The following is a 23162-nucleotide window of genomic DNA, read 5'->3' as shown; positions in this document are numbered from 1 at the left end:
ATACAGTGAGGGGAAATAAGTATTCAGACACTATGGTTTTTGTTATTTAATATACTTCCAGTTCATTTAGCAACTTCAGATTTGTGTTTAGACTTTGTACTTTATGGACTGTAGTATGTGTTCATAAGCATGAACAAAGATATGTTTAAAAAAAAAAAAAGAAATCCAAAGGGGAAAATGTATTCCGACACCAAAATGAACCAAAATTTGTACTTTCTTGCAAAGCCGTTGTTGGCAGTTACACCTGCGAGATACTGACACGAAGAAGTAATTATCTTTTTGGAGCATTGTGGTTTGAATTCGGCCCATCGCCCTTGGCGATTCGTCTTCAGCTCCCCACGGTTACGAGGGTCTCTCTGATGGACTCGCAATTTCAAGCCTCCATAAATTTTCAAGTCGGGAGATTGACTAGTCCATGCAAGGCCTTCTTGAGTTATTTTTAGCTGGATGTCTGGGGTCGTTGTCTTGCTGAAATGTCCATCTTCTCCACAAATTCAGTTTCTTGGCAGATGAGATTAAATTCTCCTCTAATACGTCCCAGTACCTCGCTCCATTCGTGTTACCTTCGATGACGTGTAATGCCTCAGTACTGTTTGCAGAGAAGCAGACCAGTAACACGATGCTCCGTACTCTGTGTACTCGTTCGCCGTGGGTAAGCTGTCCTTGGCATCAAGTGCGCAGCACTTCTTTCTCCAAACATGATCTATTGTTATTTCGTTTGACCAGAGTATATTGTTCCGAGGGCTCTAATTTGTCTAAATGCTTTTAAATCGGCTTCTTTTTTAGTAGAGGAGTTTCGTATGGGGAGTAGAAACCCAGGTAATGGCTGTGCTGTTCATTGCTTGTTGTTCTCTCCGTAATTGTACAGGGTGTCCAGAAAGTCACCATACACAGGGGAAATTAACACTTTTTAGCAAAATATCTTCCAAAATCTTTCATACGTAGTTTATAGTGTGTGTGTGTGTGTATATATATATATATATATATATATATATATATATATAATGTATGTGTGTGTGTGTGTGTGTGTGTGTATATATATATATATATATATATATATATATATATATATATATATATATATATATTTTGCAGATAGCCTTTAAGAATGTCATTGACAAAAGAAGAACGTACTGAAAGGTTGCGACAGGAACCATTTAACAGGAAACATGGCAATCACAACACACTCGACACCGTAGTCAAACTTATTATCCGGTTCAAAAAGGACCAACCGAGAAGTGGCCGTCCATGAACATCCACTGACTCATCCAACATGGTCCTGGCAAACATAGTCCCCTATGTATGGATACTTTTGGGACATCCTGTAGTTTCTGCTGCGTTCAGGTCGCCCTGTAATTCTTTTTGAGTGACTGCTGGTGACTTCTTTCTTACTTTCCTTATCATTAGTCTGAGAGCACGCTGTGAACAGGAGTGATTAGCTATGGTTTCATCAACTTCGTACCTGCATATTATTGAACCAGTTGTGCTGACAGGGAAGTTTAAAGTCTTTGCTATGGCTCTGTAGCTTGTTTCCTTCGAGCGTTGTTGAATAATGTTGCTCCTGAGAACTTGAGGCAATCAATCCGTCACCCTTCAATACAGTGCTTTTTTAAACATATCCTTGTTTATGCTTATGAAGTCAAAAGACACTATGTATGTAAATTTGAAGTAGATATATACACTGGAATTATCATTAAATTACAACTAGTACGTGAATACGTTTTTTTCCCCTTCACTGTAAGCAGGTCACTGCATAAAAATGAATGCGTGTATATTTTAGTTACTTCTTCTTAGTCTGGGTATTTTAGTGACTTCCTCTTGGTGTGGACATTTTTAAATCGTTCCAATTCAAATGTATTCGTTGAACGCTTTTAGCGATAGACATTGTAACAAAGCAGCTTTGCAGCAGTCCAGGGGTAGAGTTAGACCCTTAATGAGCAAGCCAGAGGCGACAGTGACAAGCCAAACGCCCTGAGACAACATGAGAAATAAACCTTAAGAGGAATCAGAGACAAAAGAGTCTTCTGGGTGACGCAAGCCAGAGGGATTATAAATTCATTGCAGGTACGAATGTAGAAAAGTAAAGTCAAACAGTACTAAGTGTGTTCAGAGGATGTGTAGTATGAGAATATTGTGAATACAAGTCCTGGAATTCCTCCTTACTATGGGTATTTTAGTTACTCCCTCCGTACTGTGGGTATTTTAGTTACTCCCTCCGTATTGTGGGTATTTTAGTTACTCCCTCCGTACTGTGGGTATTTTAGTTACTCCCTCCGTACAGTGGGTATTTTAGTTACTCCCTCCGTACTGTGGGTATTTTAGCTACTCCCTCCGTACTGTGGGTATTTTAGTTACTCCCTCCTTACTGTGGGTATTTTAGTTACTCCCTCCTTACTGTGGGTATTTTAGTTACTCCCTCCGTACTGTGGGTATTTTAGTTACTCCCTCCTTACTGTGGGTATTTTAGTTACTCCCTCCTTACTGTGGGTATTTTAGTTACTCCCTCCGTACTGTGGGTATTTTAGGTACTTCTGTGTGTATTTCTTTTTTCCATGACTATTTTAGTTATTTCCACCTGTTTCATATTTTAGCCTGAGTATTTCAGTTAATTCTCACTTGTTTATCATTTAGCAGAGTATTGCTGTTACTTCCGCCTTGTTCATTGTCCGTATTTTGTTACTGCTCCCTTGTTTTTAAGACTTTTGACACTCTAGGATGGTAATAAATGATAAATATAGCTTTTACAACAGCTGTACTGCCCTAATCAGATCTTTTCATTTATTATAACAAACGAATTCCTAGTTTGCTCGGTTTTTAATTAAGCTGTATTTATTGCAAACGTTGATCAGTTTCTTTACTCTGGGCCGTCATAACAGAAACGTTGTGACGTCCAATATTTGCACGCGTTGGATGTAGTTTCAGGCTTTTGCTTACATTTTTTTCTGGCCCTGAAATGAGCTCTACCTATCCTGAGCTACAGCTCAGGTACAGCTCTTTAGAGCTCTGCTCGCATTTAACCTAAAAGACAATCCACGAGGCATAAAACTGAACCCACCAGCTGCCTGTATTCATTTGACAATTCGAATATGGCTGTAGCACAGAAAAGAGAAGACAAGTCAATTCAGTTTTATCCAGAGAGTTGTAGGGTGCAACAAGGAGCAAAATTAAGCCAATATGACTGAGGCAGGTAATGCATTTGAATGTCTGAGAGCCCTCAGTGTAGCAAGTAATAACAAAGAGATAACTGAGAACATATAACGTTAGTTTGCCTGCTATTAATATTAACACAGAGTTTTATTATTTTATTATTCTATTTTATTATTTTACAGTGTTGCTGTTATATTAATTTCAGAAGTCTTGGAACGCCATTTGTCCAGTAAAATTAGTGGACCAGAATTAATGTTGATGTGATCGATAATTAATCAGTAGTTATTATAATTTTTTTTTAAAAAGTCATAGTTAGCTAGTAGTTTTACAGGAAAAATATACAACTCATTAATTACTGCTAAGGAATAAATCTTTTGTTAATAATGGACTCCTACTAACATACTTGCTGTGAAATTAACTAGGCATTCTTATTAGGTAATAGGAATAAGATGTTCCAGCATAGTTATGAGTTTTTGACTGATGCAAAATGTTAGGTGTCTAGACCATCACCGTTAAAAATAAACAGTTGCCTTTAAGCTATATATAAAAAATTTAATAAAATAGAAAATAGACAGAAAATTGAGATTGAAGGAGCTTTTTTTTTTTTTGCTGTCAACTGCGATATGAAATAACAAAAGCAAAAGTGAATTATAAATAATTAGAAAGAAGGAAAGAAAGAAAGAGTAATATGATATATGAATGAGAATATGGCAAGAATTCAAATCTAATAGGAGACAAGTTTAATGCTAATATATTGCTGCAAGAATAGTTCACATTGTAATTATCATGTTAATCACCGCAAATTTGTCTTCATTTAACGAAATGATTATAACGTAGCATTTGATCCAGCACACATTATTGTTTTGCACATTTCAGTAGAACTACATCACAGAAAGCATGAAGCAGCAGTAAAAAAAAACAAAAAAAACAAAACTGTATCTGGGCAGGAGACCAAAAATATTTAGCTGTTTATTTATTTATCATGTTCAAGTTAATTGTGTTTTGTGACAGTTATAACCTTCAATGGTAACCCATAGTCTTTTATGTCAAAACATGATTTTGTTGAAGGGAGACACCTTGATTAGACCAAACTATCATACTGCTCCTCACTCAATTTGATATTGCATGTAACAGAATCTACACTCTACATGCATAACTCATGTGCAAATGGTAAAATAGTACTTAAGTCTGCCTGAGGGTTGAATACTGACTCCGTCATGAACTCCTCACTATGTGCAAGTAATTCAGCTAGGAAAACATCCTTATGTGCACACATGAGGTGTGTTTCTATTTATAAATTAGGTGTCAATTAGGTGTGCACAAGCTCTAGTTTCAAGAGAAGGATGAAGACTATTGGGGGAAGGAGACATTAGTGCATTTTTGTACATTTTTATTACATTTGATTTGGGATAGATGCATAATATAACTGCGCAAACCTGTTGCTTACTTTAAGTAGTGAGTTTTTTTCTGCCTGCCTTCATATTTTCCTCCATTTTTCTCTATCTTGCCCCATCAATCACGCTATTTTTTTCCTACTCTCTCAGATATGGAAGACTTTGTGGAGAGGGAGCGATCTCAGGTGGTGTCAGAGGGGGAAGCTGCGCTCATAAGCCCCCCAAAGATTCCCAGCTTTCCCCGGCCTCAGATCACATGGTTCCGGGATGGCCGCAAAATTCCCCCCAGCAGCCGCATGTAAGCATGCATAAGTCTCGAGACACATCATCACGAATCAATTTTAATGTGTGCCACATTATTACCTTATGCCAAGAGAGCCTGTCCCATTGTTGTTTAATGTTCTGTTTCATGCTGGTTCTCCTGTGGAAGGCTGTGGTGAGCTGATATCACGGCCTCTCATTGCAATATTGATAAAGTCAACTATAATAAGAACCTCTGTCGATTGTGTAGCGGGTGAGATTGAAGGCTGGAGAGAGCAGACAGCAGGGGAGCCAATTAGACAAAGTGGACAAAAGGCCTTTATTGACGATCTTGGCTGATTGACAGAGCTTTCTCACACTTACATGCACTGTGTGTGTGGCTGCATGCATACCCACGTGTAGTCAGTTTTCTGCATGTCTTCACAATCAGCTGAAATTAATTTACCCGGGCAGGCGAATGGGTGAGAACAGCACTGTGACATGTTCAGCTGATATACACTAAGCTTTCCAACATAGGTGAAGAACACTGGCTGCAGCAGTGCAGAGCCTTTTTTTCAGCAAGGAATGTCAAGATATTCCTCTCTGCAGAACCAAAAGTCCATAGTGAGAAGATGTCTCACCTGCTATCAGAATGTCAGCATGGCGTTGTCACCAGTCTTTGATGCTGAGAGGCTCCAACAGTGTAAAGTTTGTTTACTGCTCATTGGCCATGGCTCTCTGGGGTATTGATATTCCACTGTCATGCTCCATATGAACCCTCACTCTAATTGCGCGTGAGTCGGCCTTAGTATGGCTTGATCGGGTTGCCAATGACAGCTCGGTGGCATCTAATGTCTCCCCACACAGTGTGTCACTCTCATTTGAGTGTGCACACCCCGGCTACTCCATGCGAGCATCATTATTGATTAAGCCCTTTAATCTTACCTGTTTAATGATAATGATAATGAGTCTTTATTGATCACATATACATATGCACAGTGAAATTCATTTCTTAAGACTATTCTTTTGTTTTTTGCTATACACGGAAGGCATTTGGATTTGAGACAGTAGGTCAAAATGTCAGAGTTTATTTCATGATATTTATATCTAGATGTGAGAACTACTTAGAACATGGCACCTTTTTATTTGAACCCACCCATTTTTCAAGTGATCAAAAATATTGGACCATGTGACTGACAGGTGTTTCTGATTTGCCTAGGTGTGACATGTTAGATTGATTGTTTAAACAATTAATGAATGTCTAATCTTGGTTTGAGTCCTGGGTTTTGCATGTGAAGAAAAGCAAGCCATTTTGAAGCTGAGAAAAGAGGGAAAATCTATCAAAGCACAAGCACTGGGCATAGCCAATGCAACAATCTGGAATGTAATGAAAAAGAAAGAAACCACTGGTGTACTAAAAACCAGACACGGAACAGGTCAGCTGAGGAAAACAAAGCAGTTGATGACAGGAACATTGCGAGAGCTGTGAAGAAAAACCTAAAAACAACAGTCTGTGACATCACCAATACCCTCCACAGGGCAGAGGTGTAGGTATCACAATCCACAATTCAAAGAAGATTTTGAGAGAAGAAATATATAGCCCAAACACAAGTTGCAATCCACTCATCCACTCAGCAGTAACAATCAGAAAGACAGATTGGAATTCGTAAAAAAAATACAGAGATAAGCCACAAAAGTTTGATAACCAAGATGAACCTCTACCAACATGATGGAAAGGCCAAAGTGTGGAGAAAGAAAGGCTCTGCTCATGATCCAAAGCATTTAAGCTCATCAGTCAAGCACGGTGGAGGTAGTGTCATGGCTTGGGCTTGCATGGCTGCTTCTGGAACGGCCTCACTAATCTTTACTGATGATGTAACTCATTCGGGTAGCAGCAGAATGAATTCTGAAGTCTACAGAAACCTTCTGTCTGCCAATTTACAGAGAAATGCATCCAGTCTAATCGGGAAGAACTTCATCACGCAGCAAGACAATGACCCAAAGCACACTGCCAACACAGCAGAGGACTTTATCAGGAGGAGAAAGTAGAAGGTTTTGGACTGGTCAAGTCTATCACCAGACCTTAATGCAATTGAGCATGAATTTCACTTCCTGAGAAACCCCCAAAACAAACAACGGCTGAAAGAAGCTGCAGTACAAGCCTCCAGGCTTGCATCACAAATGGAGAATGCAAAAACAAAAGAATTGGCCTTGCTGTTCCAATACTTTCAGAGGTAGGCTGTATCTGTCTGGCACGAGAGCGTGAATCTCTTTTCAATGTAATTTCTCCTTCCAGAGCTCTCACTCTGGACAACACCCTGGTTATCCTGTCTACAGTGGCACCGGATGCAGGTCGCTACTATGCCCAGGCTGTCAATGACAAGAATGGCGAGAACAAGACCAGCCAGCCGGTTATTCTCAATGTGGAGAGTGAGTATGCCAGAGGAGCCAAAGTAATTTAAATATAACCCTGTGTTTATGTTCAACTGCATCCTTATTCACATTTCACATTACACTGACATATAGAATTCAACTGGGGAGGTGATTTTCCAGGGATGTGCCTGGATTTTTCAACAGGTGATTTGAACACAACTAAGACATGCAGCTCTTGTGCCCCCTAGTGGCTGTCTACTGATCCTCAAGGGTTTGGACAGACTGATTTTTACTCCCACTCAATATTTTGATTCATTGTCCAGTCCAGTGTGACATGTGGTGTGGCCAAGTGTGGCTGCAGGTGATCTGCTGACTCTCACCCCGCCTCAGTGACAAAGTGATTAAGCAGCCTTGTAAAATCAGCCCGTCTATTTAATAGCCCCCCAGCCCACAATGGCAAATTTATGAAAGACATGATGCAGACAAAAGGGGGAGAAGGAGACACACCTGCTCAACAGCTGCTTACAAAAGAATTGCTAAGGAGTGTTTCAGAGAGGAACAGACAGAGAGAGAGATTGAGAGCGAGGGAGAGAAATTGGTCATTAAGGGCATGGAATCGATACCTGGGCCGGTGCCTTTGCTTTAGCCACTGAGTGACTGGTGCATTTAATCAGTATGTCTGCACCTCTCAATCAGGCTGCATTCAAAGGCACAGTACTGTAATGATGGTATTACTGTGCACTGTGGAGGCTAAGAGGTTGCTTTCTCTGTTCAGCACAAAGAGGGATTGAGCATGATGCTAGTTATGTCCACAAGTGTAATGGCAATGCTTTGTATGAAAGCAAAAGACATATTGGCTAGTGGAATGGGAGGTTGCCAGACAATTGGCAGAAACGGTGTTGAGATTAGTGGCAATTAGGGGAAAGCTAAACCATGCCTTCTGTAAAGCATTATCTTCTTTTTCTGTTTTTCTATTTGCTCTCTTAGATGTAGGCGGGCCTGCAGATCCGATCGCACCCACCATTATCATCCCACCCAAGAACACCAGCGTGATGGTCGGCACATTTGAGGTCACGCTGGAGTGTGTGGCCAACGCCAGGTGTTTATTTGCATGTGTGAAAACAGCCCTGCCATCAACACCTAATAATATAGTTCTTGCAAGTCCGTTAGGTAAAATCTGTCTCTTTCTTTTTCTCTGTCCAGACCCCTCATTAAGCTCAGTATTACATGGCGTAAGAATGGCATGGTGGTCAATCGAGGACTGAGGGACTTTGGTCGACGACTGACCATAAGTGGGCCTCTGGTCAGTGACAGCGGGTATTATGAGTGTGAGGCATCTCTGCGCAGCAGCAGTGTCCCAGCCGTCACTGCAGGAGCTTATCTACATGTGATTGGTAGATCCCTCACATACCTCCTCTTCAAAGTCACACATTTAATTTGTTATCATTTCTGATACAAATAATTTACATACACATAGAGGAACCCTTATTTCATTACTTAATTTACTACAAAGTTAGTTGGGTACATGAAGCGTTTAGCTGACACATGCCATTCTGTCAATTTAGGCCAAATACAATTCTGCTATCCTATCTTAACTTGCAATACAACAAGCCTTCTGTCACAAAATGCACCCCAAAGCCTTCCATACACTCAAATGAATCATTGTACAGCTCATGTGCTTATGCCTTCAACTCTTATTAAGTAGACCTGAAAGATTTCCAAATGTTGTTCCATAAACAGTCCGTACAGGATTTTGCTGAGGTTGTTTTTTTGTGGTTGTTGTGGCCAAAAATGTGTGATTTTTCAAAAATGTGTAATGCAATTTGCAGAGATTTTTGTGCGTGTTTTGCGGGAAACTACTTGAATTGGCGAAATTGTTTCGCACAGTCTTTCGCAGTGATGTTTGTTGGTAAATAAGACCTTTTAGCGACACTCATGTTCAATGCATGTGAATCGAAGAGGGCTTTGGCTGAATGCGCGTTGTGATGACATCACATGACGTGTCTTGGCCCAAATCTGTGTAAAATCTGCGATAATTTAGAAAAATTGCAGGCTCCTTTGAATATTGCGGAGTTTGCTTGATTTGGAAGGGACTGCATAAATAATACCACAAACAAGCTGAATAATCGCTCTAATAAGCAGTCTAAATATTTTATACCACAGATAAATTCATACATTAATTTATCTTCAGGTCAGAGTGGCAGTGAATATGGATCCTATTCAAGGAATACTAAGCGCAAGGCAGGAATAAACCCTAAACGAGACACCAGTTGATCGCTGGCAACCATGCACAGTCACACACTCATTAACACCTAGGGGCAATTTAGAGTAGCCAGTTTTTTGAGAGGTCTGAGGAAACCAGAGAACCCAGAGGAAACCCACACAGACACGGGGAGAACATATGAAACTCACACAGACAGAAACCGAGCTAAGGATCAACCTGTGAGCCAGTAAAGCTACCCAGTCATCCACTAGACATAAATGCCACAGTTATATGTAGTTGTTATTCAGGATAAAGCGCATTTCATCTCAGATATACAGTCATAAATCTCTCGGTTTTCACTGCTTCCGATTTGGGATTGCTGATTCGCATGCACCAGCAAAGACATGATCAGCACTTAAACATAAACAACTACCGAACATAATGCTGCTCCGATTGCATAAATCAGAATTCGCCAGTAGCCCAGCAGAGGCTTGTGAGAGACGGGGGTGGTGGCCAAGCTATGACTATCACATTTATAAGCTATTCATTGTGCTTATGGAGCATAATCACAAAGATTATGAGCTTGATGTGATCTGCGACTACCTTTCTAATAGATTCTAATAGATTTTGTTGTCACTGTTTGCCTTTCAAGGGGATTGCCTAGTTTGAATATATGGATGCTCTGCTTCTAATGAAGCCTAATTGTATGTAGCACTGGAGATGTTTTAATTAACTGAGTAACGACTGGGACTGATCTGGCTGTTCTGTCTGTATAGAACACCCTCAGTTTGTGAAGGAGCCAGAGAGACACATAACTGCTGAGATGGAGAAGGTGGTGGACATCCCATGCCAGGCTCGTGGTGAGTGTGTGTGTGTGTGTGTGTGTGAGATCTGTCAGCTAGCCATCTTTTCCATACTTAAAGCAAAAACTCTTTCAGGACATCGCTATTTTTATGCTGTTCTATTTGTGTAGCAAAGAACGAGTCAAACCACGCATTTGTAGCCATACACAGCCTATAAACAAAATGTCCAGCTTCAATGTTCTTTCCCGTCTACTTTGTTGCTGAACATGGATGACCTGGCAGCACAGCTGATTCTGAAACCGAGAGCATGCAGCACGGGGTAGAAGCTCTTTGTAGCTTAATGATGGATGAAGGATACAATGTCTACAACAGCATCTGGGAGGTTCAACTCAGGCCCCAGCAGCATCAAAAAACGATTCTGGAATGGTCCCTTTGAGCTTGCATGCGCTGCTGATCTGACTCTAAACTAGCTGACAGGGATTGAATAGTGACGTGCAACCCGTGGTTCTGAAACCGCTGTTTCACATAATGGAATTGACTGTGACTCAGTGCAAGGATTTTATTACAATTTTGTTTAGCTTCAATGGTAAACAGATATTACTGTGGGAGGCAGTCAGGGAGTAGGCAGGAGTGGCAAGACTCTTGTGCAGTTGACTGTAGAATTGGCTTCATGTAGTCTGAAATATTTTCAGACTAACAAAAAAACATTTAACCAGCATTCTATTACATCTTCTTATCATCTTCCTCTCTGTTTGTTTCCAGTCCAAGCAACCTCTTTTGTGTATATGAGTAATCGCTCAGTCTAACGCTTTCTCTCCACTGTACTCAGGTGTTCCTCAGCCAGACATTGTTTGGTATAAGGACGCTGTGCCCATTAGCACTGTGAAGACCCCACGCTACAAGGTGTTGGTGGGAGGCAGTCTGCAGATTAATGGCCTTGTTCCTGATGACACCGGGATGTTTCAGTGCTTCGCCCGCAACCTGGGTGGAGAAATCCAGACCAACACGTACCTCGCTGTCACCAGTGCGTTTGGCACCATATGCCCTCCTAACATTTGCGAAAGCATATTTTTTTCAGCTTCCCCTCTTGTTCAGGGCTTACCTTCACCATGACATTTTTCATCTTTACAAGTCTTACATCAAAAGAGAGAGGGAGAGAGAAAAAGAAAGTGAGGGATTTTATATATATATATATATATATATATATATATATAGTTGCAATGAAAATGAATGATTCAACCCCCATTGCAAATCAGGTTTATTTTCACAACTTACAGACTTTCGGCTGTTAGCAATGAACAAATCAAACTAGTCCAACACAATGAATACTTCAAGTGGTTTCCCCAAATTCAACTGAAAATGCGACTTATAATGACTTCTCCAAATTATTCAACTCCCTGAGTAGAATCCCTCACACCAGCACAAATATGCAGAACAGGTGTTGCCTGGTGCAACTAATGAAGCCCTTGATTAGTTGCAGCAGGTGTGCTTGAGCTGGAACACCTGAACTGGGTAGGGGCAGAGAATACATAAAATACCTGGACAGGGCAGAGAAAAGAAGCTATGAACAGCTGCAACTAGATTTCTGAGAAGGTATGTTGTGAAAAACCCTCGAGTGACTGCAAAAAACCTGCAGCAAGACTTGGTGACAACAGGTGCTGAGGTTTCAGTGAGCACAGTAAGGCTAAACGCAGAAGGTTTCCATGCCAGAACTCCAAGACATACACCACTACTGACCCAAAAGCACAAGAAAAGTCGGCTCAAAATAATATAAATAAGCCACAGAAGTTTTGGGATTCTGTTCTGTGGAGAAATGAAACAAATCTGGAACTTCTCAGCACGATGGATCAGCGGTATTTCTGGAGGAAGAAGAATGAAGAAAGAACACTCTGTCCACAGTCCAGCATGGTGGTGGCTGGGTGATGCTCTGGGGCTGCTTTGCATCCTCTGGCCCTGGAAACCTGCAGCGTGTGGAAGGCAAGATGGATTCATTGAAGTATCAGGAAATCCTAGGAGAAAACATCATGCCTGTCTGTGAGGAAGCTGAAGCTTGGGCATCATTGAATCTTCCAATAGGACAATGATCCCAATCATACCTCAAATTCCACCAAGGCCTGGTTGCAGAAGAAGTCCTGGAAGATTCTACAGGGCCATCACAGTCACTTGACTATAAGCCCATAGAAAATCTCTGGTTGGATTTGAAGAAGGCGGTTGCAGCACGCAAACCCAAGAATATTACTGAACTGGAGGCCATTGCTCATGAGGAAAGGGCTAAGATTCCTCAGGAACGCTGCCAGAAGCTGTGCATCTCATTTGCAGGAGGTCATAACAGCAAAAGGGTGCTCTAGTAAGTACTAAAGATGCTTGCCATGGAGGGGTTGAATAATTTTGAAACTGGAGAAGTCAGTATAAGTGGCATTTTCAGTTGAGTTTGTGGAAACCACTTGAAGCATTCGTTGTGTTGAACTATTTCAATTGCTTTTGTTTGATTTGTTCATTGCAAACAGCTGAAAGTTTGTACATTTTGACAATAAACTTGAGTTGCAATGGGCGTTGAATCATTTGGATTGCAACTGTACACACACAGAGAGAGAGAGAGAGAGAGAGAGAGAGAGAGAGAGCCTAGTTAGAGGGCTTTTCCCAATGCATTTATCTTGCCTTGTGATCAAAATTTTGATAAGACATTTTGTCAATGCATGAAAGAAAGTGTTCTGTGTCTCATACAGACATCATATACCCCATGGGTCACATACTCCCATCTGTATTGTGTTAGAGCATAGGTGTGTGTATGCATTATCTATCTTTATCTTCCCTGCCCATTTCAGGCATCGCTCCAAACATCACAGCAGGGCCTACGGACAGCTCGGTGATCGACGGCACATCCGTTATCCTACACTGTGAGACATCAGGAGCTCCGCGGCCCGCCATCACATGGCAGAAAGGTCAGGAGCTAATCAGTCATCTCCTGCGCACTCACACACCTGCCTCAGCGCACTTCTGACAAAAGGAGTTTTATCAGGTTGCCTTCTGGTCCCAGATCCATCAGAGTCACAACAGAGCCTATGTGATTGTGGGATTGATTGTAGACTGCAGTGGCCTTTTGATAAACACAGGAGACATCTGTTCTCAAATCTCTTGCTTTAAAATGCTTAACCCTCCCCACTCAGCCGCTTTCTTTCTCCGTTCAATTCTTTTGAATTCAGAACTAGACGAACTTAAAGGAGAACTAAATAGTAGGTGGGAATTGGAGAGGACTGAAGTGGGAGAAAATGGGGCAAAATTCTGAAGAGAAAAAAAAAACACCTTTTGTAATATTTTGCAAAGATTTTCTGACATTCTGGCAGCTGTCAATTAATTATCTGCTCGGAGGAAACGTTCCTGTCAATCAAGACAAGGAGGCATCTGTACTTGTGTGTCAGTCATGTTGCCTATCAGTGTTCTGCTCCTCTCCCTGCCTTACCTCACCTTCCATCCCTATGTGCAGGTGAGCGTGTGCTGGCAAGTGGCTCAGTACAGCTGCCCCGCTTTACCCTGCTGGAGTCAGGCAGTCTGTTGGTCAGTCCTGCTCACCTGTCAGACGCTGGCACCTACACCTGCATGGCGAGCAACTCCCGCGGCATTGATGAGGCCTCTGCCAACCTGCTGGTATGGGGTGAGTGGGCTGAGATTACAGGAAGGGGAAGGAATCCAATGTTTACTGCTGGATCCCAAATTATATACCGCTCTCTACTGTGGTCGGCAAATATCAATTCTTTCCGATCACAATACAGCTGCACAAAGAATCATATTAAAGTCACAGTCTTGATTTGTCTCTCAATGCAATACCATTCAAGTATCATTTTGCATTTGCACTCAGGCAACCATTATATAAAACAGAGCCCCACTTTTCTCATGTACACACCAGAAGCATACATGTTTATAGAAAAAAAAGGGGGGAGAAACAATGTCTGAAAAGTGTGAGTGAATTTTAAAATGCCGTTTGTAGTGAGAAGGAACTAAGTCGTCCTAAACAAATGCTTAATATTACGTACTGACTATTAAATTCCCACTTGCTGAACAGATGCTAAATGTTTGAAATGAATGAGTCGTGGCTGCATGAGTCCTGCTCAAAACACACCAGTGATGACCAGTGACACATAGAGCGCATTTATCAACACCAGTTTTCACCCACAATGGCTTATGAGTTACTATTTGTAGGAGAACAGAAGTTTTTCCATGACTAATTATTTAACCGGCTGTTTGCTGGGTTTTTTTGGGGAGGACCTGCTGCACTTTTGCCATCTTAATATGGGTCATTTTTTAAATACTAAATAGCTGTTATTTTTTGGACAGGATGTAGGCTATTGTAATTAGAGATGCACCGATGTATCGGCCGATACGGATTACTATAAGGCAATTTTTCACGCTATGGGCCATCGGCCAATAGTTTAAAAACATCCGATGATCAGGGCCGATTATATCCTGTCAATCAAAAGAGGGCGGGAAAACACAGATTTCGTGCTGTGAGTAAAGATAATGTCTCTTGTGTGGATCGACGACAACACTGCAGTTTGTAAGCTCTGTAATCTCTGCACTGATAAAATGTTACACCGGAATTGAGCAGCAGTGAAGTGGGAGTTTCATTGGGTCTAAAAAAATTTTTTGTGCCGCGCTGCTCGAGCTGAATTAAAGCGCCAGTATACTGATGAAAGATTTAAATGAAGATGACATGACAAAAAAGTATACAGTGAGGGAAAAAAGTATTTGATCCCCTGCTGATTTTGTACGTTTGCCCACTGACAAAGAAATGATCAGTCTATAATTTTAATGGTAGTTCTATTTGAACAGTGAGAGACAGAATAACAACAAAAAAATCCAGAAAAACGCATGTCAAAAATTTTATAAATTAATTTGCATTTTAATGAGGGAAAAAAGTATTTGACCCCCTCTCAATCAGAAAGATTTCTGGCTCCCAGGTGTCTTTTATACAGGTAACGAGCTGAGATTAGGAGCACACTCTTAAAGGGAGTGCTCCTAATATCAGTTTGTTACCTGTATAAAAGACACCTGTCCACAGAAGCAATCAATCAGTCATATTCCAAACTCTCCACCATGGCCAAGACCAAAGAGCTCTCCAAGGATGTCAGGGACAAGACTGTAGACCTACACAAGTCTGGAATGGGCTACAAGACCATTGCCAAGCAGCTTGGTGAGAAGGGGACAACAGTTGGTGCGATTATTTGCAAATGGAAGAAGCACAAAAGAACTGTCAATCTCCCTCGGCCTGGGGCTCCATGCAAGATCTCACCTCGTGGAGTTGCATTGATCATGAGAACAGTGAGGAATCAGCCCAGAACTACACGGGAGGATCTTGTCAATGATCTCAAGGCAGCTGGGACCATAGTCACCAAGAAAACAATTGGTAACACACTACGCCGTGAAGGACTGAAATCCTGCAGCGCGCGCAAGGTCCGCTGCTCAAGAAAGCACATATACATGCCCGTCTGAAGTTTGCCAATGAACATCTGAATGATTCTGATTTGCCAATGAACATCTGAATGATCCCTCCTGAGATGTGTGCAAACCTGGTGGCCAACTACAAGAAACGTCTGACCTCTGTGATTGCCAACAAGGGTTTTTAAACCAAGTACTAAGTCATGTTTTGCAGAGGGGTCAAATACTTATTTCCCTCATTAAAATGCAAATCAATTTATAACATTTTTTATGTGCGTTTTTCTGGATTTTTTTGTTGTTATTCTGTCTCTCACTGTTCAAATAAATCTACCATTAAAATTATAGACTGATCATTTCTTTGTCAGTGGGTAAACATACAAAATCAGCAGGGGATCAAATACTTTTTTCCCTCACTGTATATTGCACAGAAAAATATATTTGTAGAGTAGTGTATTTCATATCCAGTTAATGTTAATATATAAAAAAGTTGATATTATATATTACCAGTTTGATGTCCGATGATGAAGTAGAAATGCTTTTGTTTGTGGTGAGTGAATGTGAGCCTAACAGGAGGTTTTATTTAGAATTAATTCTGTTAATATGAATGAATAACATTCCATATGTTAAGAAATCTTAATTTAATCTTCAGAATTTAGTTCATGTGTTAATGTTCATTTGAGTAATGTCTTTTCTGTTTATGAGACCAGTTACTGTGAAACACCTTGTTAAAGTGAAGAGAATAAAGTTTTTATTTGCATTTCTTTCAGAATTGTGGAATAAATTATTATTAATTTAAAAGAAGCCATAAAAGGCAGAAATATCGGTATCGGTTATCGGTATCGGCTGAGAACTTTTGTATCGGTCCATCTCTAATTGTAATACAAAAAAGTCATTCAAAATGACTGTTCCACATAGAAAACACTACACCATGGTCTGTTACAGTAATGTAAGAATGTAATAAATGTACTAAATATAAAAATGATTGTGGCAAGTGGCAAATAAAAACAATTGGAAGCAAAAAAAAAATATCTTGATTTCTATTTCATTAAGAATCATGCAGCTCTAGATCTCAGTACAACAGGTTAACATGTATATAATGTGGTCTGATTGCCTCCAGCCCGAACCCGCATCACCAGTCCTCCTCAGGACCAGAGTGTCATCAAAGGCACCAAAGCCACTATGAACTGCGGTGTGACCCATGACCCCAGTGTCACTGTCAGGTAACGCCAGTGTCTTTCTGTCCATACACCAGGATCTCCATTTTAAACTCATTACAGGTCCATCAGTTTCTCTGCCTGCCATGTCGGATCTCTGTCTCTTTCTCGCTTTCCCTCCCTCTCGCTCATCGCTTCTTCTCTGATTAATTGTAATGCACTCAATGTTGGCGGTTCTTTATTACACTGGGTCTCATAAAACGTTGATTTAGCTGTCACCTGCAGATTGATTTGATCGAGAAAAACAGATGAATATGTAAACAGAGCAATAACTTCGAGTCAGACTTTAATTAAGCAAAAGACACAGGAGATTAAACAGAGCAACCGATGCAGCTGCAGTTTGTGTGTGGTGTCTGATTATGTGTGTGTGTGTGTGTGTGTGTGCGTGCGTTTGGAGCTGCATGGCCATATGTGTTAGGCGTGTGTGTGTGGTGTGTGTGTGTGTGTGGAGCTGCAGGGCTATATGTGTTAGGCGTATGTGTGTGTGTGTGTGGAGCTGCATGGCCATATGTGTTAGGCGTGTGTGTGTGGTGTGTGTGTGTGTGTGTGTGTGTGTGGAGCTGCAGGGCTATATGTGTTAGGCGTATGTGTGTGTGTGTGTGTGTGTGTGTGGAGCTGCATGGCCATATGTGTTAGGTGTATGTTTGTGTGCGTGTTTGTGTGTGTGTGTGTGTGTGTGTGTGTAGCTGCATGGCCATGTGTGTTAGGCGTATGTGTGTGTGTGTGTGTGTGTGTGTGTGTGGAGCTGCATGGCCATATGTGTTAGGTGTATGTTTGTGTGTGTGTGTGTGTGTGTGTGTGTGTGTGTGTGTGTGTGTGTGGAGCTGCATGGCCATATGTGTTAGGTGTATGTTTGTGTGTGTGTGTGTGTGTGTCTGTGTGTGTCTGTGTGTGGAGCTGCATGGCCATATGTGTTAGGTGTATGTTTGTGTGTGTGTGTGTGTGTATGTGTGTGTGTGTGTGTGTGTGTGTGTGTGTGTGTGTGTGGAGCTGCATGGCCATATGTGTTAGGTGTATGTTTGTGTGTGTGTGTGTGTGTGTGTGTGTGTGTGTGTGTGTGGAGCTGCATGGCCATATGTATTAGGTGTATGTTTGTGTGTGTGTGTGTGTGTGTGTGTGTGTGTGTGTGTGGAGCTGCATGGCCATATGTGTTAGGTGTATGTTTGTGTGTGTGTTTGTTACATTTTGTTACACCCCTAGTGTGTTAATTGAATTTGTGTGTCATTTGTGCGACAGTGTGTCATTTGTGCAACTGTGTTCATTATGTATAGGGTTTGTAAATATGTGTGTATATGTACACCAGCGATTCATACAGCAGGATTGTATTCTGTTATGTGCCCCAGGCACGTGTGGGAGAAAGGAGGCCTGGCCATTGATGTGAATTCAAGCCAGCGGCTGCGGATGGACCCCAACGGCACCCTGCACATTGCCCAGACTTGGTCTGGAGACATCGGCACCTACACTTGCAGAGTAACCTCCGTAGGAGGCAATGACTCCCGCAGCACTCACCTCAGAGTCAGGTCCTCTTCACTCTCTATCTCTCTCTCACTCACTGTTGCTTGGATGTTTGGATAGCTTGTACCATCGTCTGCTATTTCTATATCAATTTATGCTTCTTTGCATTAATGCTTCCCTATATTCAAACTGTCTAACTCTCTCAGTAAATATTTGGACAGAATATCTTACCTCTATCAGTTACGGTAAATTGAAACTGTAGGTAAATGAGCTCTTGGGAGAGTGTCACAAACTGAGAGTAATTCCATTTGTCTCCACCATTTGCCCCTTGCAGGCAGCTCCCCCACGCTCCAGAGAATCCAATTGCTACATACAGCTCCTCAGAGAAGCGCTCCATCAACCTCACATGGGCGCAGGCCTTCGATGGCAACAGCCCCCTCATCCGCTACATCCTGGAGGTGTCGGAGAACAGTGAGTGGACAAGAGCTTATTTTCAACTGTAGTGTGTAGTTCTCCTGCGTGTACTGTCTAGTAATAGTAAGTCAGTGGGAGTGGAATTTACATAGCTGCATGGCTTTGTCAGGTCTCTTGAGTGGTTGGAAAGTCAGCTGCATTAAATTCAATTTGATTTATTTGTACTGCACGTTTTAAGCATAGACATTGACATGAAATATTATTGCAGAAATCCATTTGTAAATTTAGATTCCTAATGAGCAAGCCAGAGGCAATAGTGGCAAGGAAAGTCTCCCTGAGGTGACATGAGAAAGAAACCTTGAGGAAAATTTAAAAGGAAACTCATCCTATTCTGGGTTACACCTGATAGTGGGATTATGCAACAGGACTAAATTTTGTTAAATAATATGGAGTGTGTGCTTATCATCATATTGTGAGTAAGAGTCCTAGAACGTGCAGGTATAGATAGATGGATAAATAGATAGGTAGGTAGGTATTTGTGTGTTTTTGTACTCTTTTTAAATGACTTTTCATAATTTTTAGGATTTCTAAAATAACTTGTATGATTTTTATAAAACTGTAAAAGGGACAGGTATGGAACATGAATGATATAAAAATGTTTCTGAACACTATAACTACTCTGAACAAGAGAACTATGCTGTAATAACGTGAACTGTTTTACATGTAAAACATGTTGCAGTACATTCGTCCTGCATTCTAAAAACATTTGCATAAGAATGATGTAAATTGGGACGAAGAGCACGTCTCGTTATCCATGACGTTGTTAAATCTCCGCCACTCTCTCAGCCACTCACTGAACAGAGCAGACGCAGAGAGAGGTGTGAGTGCAGCGGGAAAGCAAGACCTCGTGCTTGCAGGACAGTACTGCTGACATTTGGAAAGTTGCTAAGGTTTGTCCAAAAAATTGCTAGATTTGTGGCTAAAAAAGTGGCTAAAGGGGACTGAAAAGACGTTAAGTTGGCAACACTGGTCTGCGCAGACAGTTAGATAAAAGCAAAGAGAAAATACAGAGGAAGAGAGAACGCAGGGTTCTTCATTTATGAACATTCTATTTGAAAAGCAATAAAATACACCGAGTACCCAAATGATGCCCTGGCTGTCTTTTTTTTTCTTGAAAACAATTTGCGCCCTTCCGATCTCTCCCTGGTTGAGAACCACTGGCATAAACTGTTTTAAGCAAGTGCAAGTCCACAGAACAGTATCCACAAATACAGGTGGCATGAGTAACAGAACTGGAGATGAGACTCAGGATCAATCAGGCCACAGGAGGAGGCACAAAAGAAATGTGTCATATATAGAACACCTCATTTGGTATGAAAGCAACATACAGTGTGATCACAGTGCAAGCGCAGACTCTGGCAGCTCTAGCTATGACAGCATAAAAAAAAGGAGCACCAGAAGGTAACAAGGGCATGAAAGCACTCTGGGACATGAGCGTCTCATCAGTCCTCTGTCATCAAAGCTGAGTGATTGCAGGAGAGGGGGGTGACAGCATCCAAACATCACAGTTAACCAACCTCTGTATGCATATACAGTGGCTATAAAAAGTCTACACACCTCTGTTAAAATGGCAGGGTTTTTGTGAGGTAAAAGAATGACACTAAGATAAATAATTTCAGATCTTTTCCTGTCTTTAATGTGAAATTACAAAGCATGCAAATAAAGTGAAAAACAATCAGAAAATTTTTTTAGGGAAAAATGAACAAATAAAAAAAAACCTAGTTGCATATAAGTGTGCACGCCCCTAAAACTAATACTTTGTTGAAGCAAATACTTTTTTGATTTTATTACACCACTCAGTCTTTTGGTAAGAGGCTATCAGTGTGGCACATCTTGACTTGGCAAAAATCCCACTCTTACTTCCAAAAAACATTTTAGATCTGTCAAACTGTGAGGGCATCTCCTGTGCACAGCCCACTTCAAGTTCTGGGCTCTGGCTAGGACATTCAAAAACACTGATCTTCTTTTGGTCAAACCATTCCTTTTTTTGATTTGGATGTTTGAAAGGTGAAATTCCATCTTACTAGCAGACATCTGAATGTTGTGCACTTAAATCAACTGGTATTGGTAGCTATTCATGATTCCCTCCACCTTGATAAAACCCACAGCTGTGGTTAAAGAAAAGCAGCCCTAAAGCATGATACTGCCACCACCATGCTTCACCAAACGAATGTATGGTGTTTATTGGTGATGTGTTTTTTTTTTTTGCACAACATATCTTTTATAATTACGCCATTATTATAACTTTATAATGTATATTATTCATTTTGTATTAACTTTTGGAATTTATGTCAACAGACCATAATACATTTTGCCACATAGTTTGGGGTGATTTAGTTGGGCTTGGATGTGAGAAATGGCTTTCATCTAGCCACCCTACCCCACAGCCCAGACATGTGAAGAATACGAGAGATTGTTGTGACATGCGGAGAGTAATCAGTACTTGTCAGATATTCCTGTAGCTCCTTTAATGTTGCTGTACTGTAGGTCTCTTGGCAGCCTTCTTGGTAAGTTTTTGTCTTGTCCTTTTATAAATTTTGGAGGGACGTCCTGTTCTTGGTAATGTCACTGTGGTGCCCCAGGTTCTCCCCTTGTTGATGGCAGCCTTCACTGTGTTTCATAGTACATAGTTCTCCTGATTGATATCTTTCGACAACTGAGATACCGCACAATACATGCATTTTAATCTCTTTGTGGACCTTCTGTAGTCAGATGAAGCCAAGATGCCAAGAAAATCCTACAGAAACAGCTGGTCGTTATTTGGGGTTAATCAGAATAATTTCATTGACAGCTGTTTGATAATTACTTTCGAGCATGAGATTGAACGTGATTGGTTCATTTTGAACACAGCCACATCCCCAATTATAAAAGGGTGTGCACGCTACCAGGTTATTGTAACTTTTTATTTGATATATTTTTCATATTTTTCCCTAAAATATTGGTTTTTTTACTTAATTTTTATATGTTGTAAGGATGGAAAAAGTTCAGACATGATTTATCTTGGTTTCATTTTTTTTTATATATTAAAAATATCCCCTGCCATTTTAACAAGGGTGTATAGACGTTTTATATTCATAATAAATCCACCAGATCTGCACCATTAACTAAGATAAGTGCTACTTAACCATGTGCCTGACTAAACAAATAGATTTTCTACCTAGAGTTAAAGATTAAGTCCATTAATCCATTTTATCTATTGCTCTGTCCTCAACTGTGGTGTTCATTGTCCTAAGAATAAATAAATCTTCACCTTTTGATTGACGGAGACTTGGCTCACCATAATAGACCAAAAGTTTGCTCAGGTACTGTGGGGCAATGCTTTATAGGTCATTTATATAATTTTATAATCAATGCAAATTTTTTACTGAAAGTGGTGTCTGGATAGAATAGGCATTAAATTGTGAAACGTTCTGGATCTAGTCAGGACTCGGTCTGCTTTTTGGGCTAACTGAATCTTGTTTTGTACACATACTGGAACATCAAGACAGCAAAATGTTATAATAGTTCAACCTAGAGGTAACAAGTGCATGAACTGTTTTTGCTGCATCCTGTAATGACATTATAGCTTAGCAATGTTCCTGAAATGGAAAAAGCCATCCTAGTTTTCTACATGAATATTAAACACAAGACTAGCAGCAATACTCACACTAAGGTCTTTGACCTCTGTACATGATGTAACTGAAAGGTCAGTAAAGAGTTACTACATAATCAGAAGGCTAGTAGGTCATAGTAGAGGTATTTTTGTCTCGTTGAAATTAAGTAGGAGGTTACTCAGGGTCCAGTGTCTAATGTCCTTTGTTAAGTTGGTGTCTAGCATCTGGTTTGTCTGGAACATAGAGCAGTGTGTCATCAGCATAGCAGAAGTAGATAATACTTATTATGAATAAAGGTACCCAGAGGTATCATGAAAGGGGGTCCTAGAACCGTTTTAAGATACCAACTTTTGCTTTTATATGGCTAGAGAAGTCAGCGTTAATGTTTAGAAATTAACAGAGCTCTGTGCCAATAAGCTAAGTCAACTGTTACAGTAGTGATGTTACTTTAAACAAACAAACAAAAAAAGACATTTTGAAGCAAAGATGATGTGTTTGTAACAATTACATTTTTCAGTTTAGATTCATTTATATAACACTTTCAACAATGGACATTGTCACAAAGCAGCTTTACAGATATCCAGATATAAATGTCACATTTCACGTTAATCCATAATGAGCAAGCCTGAAGCGATGGTGGCGAGGTAAAACTCCCTGAGACAGCATGGGGAATAAACCTTGTGACAAGAAAGATGCAGTGGCTTATGTTTATGTGCTGTGTGCATATGATGGCTTGCATTCCTGCAAGACAAATTCCAGATCCTTTGTTTGCTTGTTTGTTCAAGGTTGTAGAAGCAGAAGCATGAATACATTTGTGGAAAAACTTGCACAGC

The 23162-nt window shown here is 40.7% G+C and overlaps 1 protein-coding gene across 1 annotated transcript in view; it reads left to right on the top strand.

Moving 5' to 3' along the window:
- sdk2a (sidekick cell adhesion molecule 2a) overlaps positions 1 to 23162 on the top strand; it is a 166608-nt gene that overhangs the window by 90427 nt on the left and 53019 nt on the right. Inside the window, exons 4-14 of the mRNA XM_053612331.1 lie at positions 4692 to 4839; positions 7078 to 7211; positions 8142 to 8253; positions 8358 to 8548; positions 10134 to 10217; positions 10990 to 11184; positions 12986 to 13102; positions 13645 to 13812; positions 16711 to 16813; positions 18151 to 18327; positions 18597 to 18733. Of these exons, the coding sequence (XP_053468306.1) occupies positions 4692 to 4839; positions 7078 to 7211; positions 8142 to 8253; positions 8358 to 8548; positions 10134 to 10217; positions 10990 to 11184; positions 12986 to 13102; positions 13645 to 13812; positions 16711 to 16813; positions 18151 to 18327; positions 18597 to 18733 (1566 nt within the window). The remainder of the gene's footprint in view (positions 1 to 4691; positions 4840 to 7077; positions 7212 to 8141; positions 8254 to 8357; positions 8549 to 10133; positions 10218 to 10989; positions 11185 to 12985; positions 13103 to 13644; positions 13813 to 16710; positions 16814 to 18150; positions 18328 to 18596; positions 18734 to 23162) is intronic.

The sequence above is a fragment of the Ictalurus furcatus genome, chromosome 2 (assembly GCF_023375685.1).
Source record: "Ictalurus furcatus strain D&B chromosome 2, Billie_1.0, whole genome shotgun sequence".
Lineage (NCBI taxonomy): Eukaryota > Metazoa > Chordata > Actinopteri > Siluriformes > Ictaluridae > Ictalurus > Ictalurus furcatus.
The sequence above is the reverse complement of the archived record's forward strand: the minus strand, read 5'-3'. Positions and strand labels throughout refer to the sequence as shown.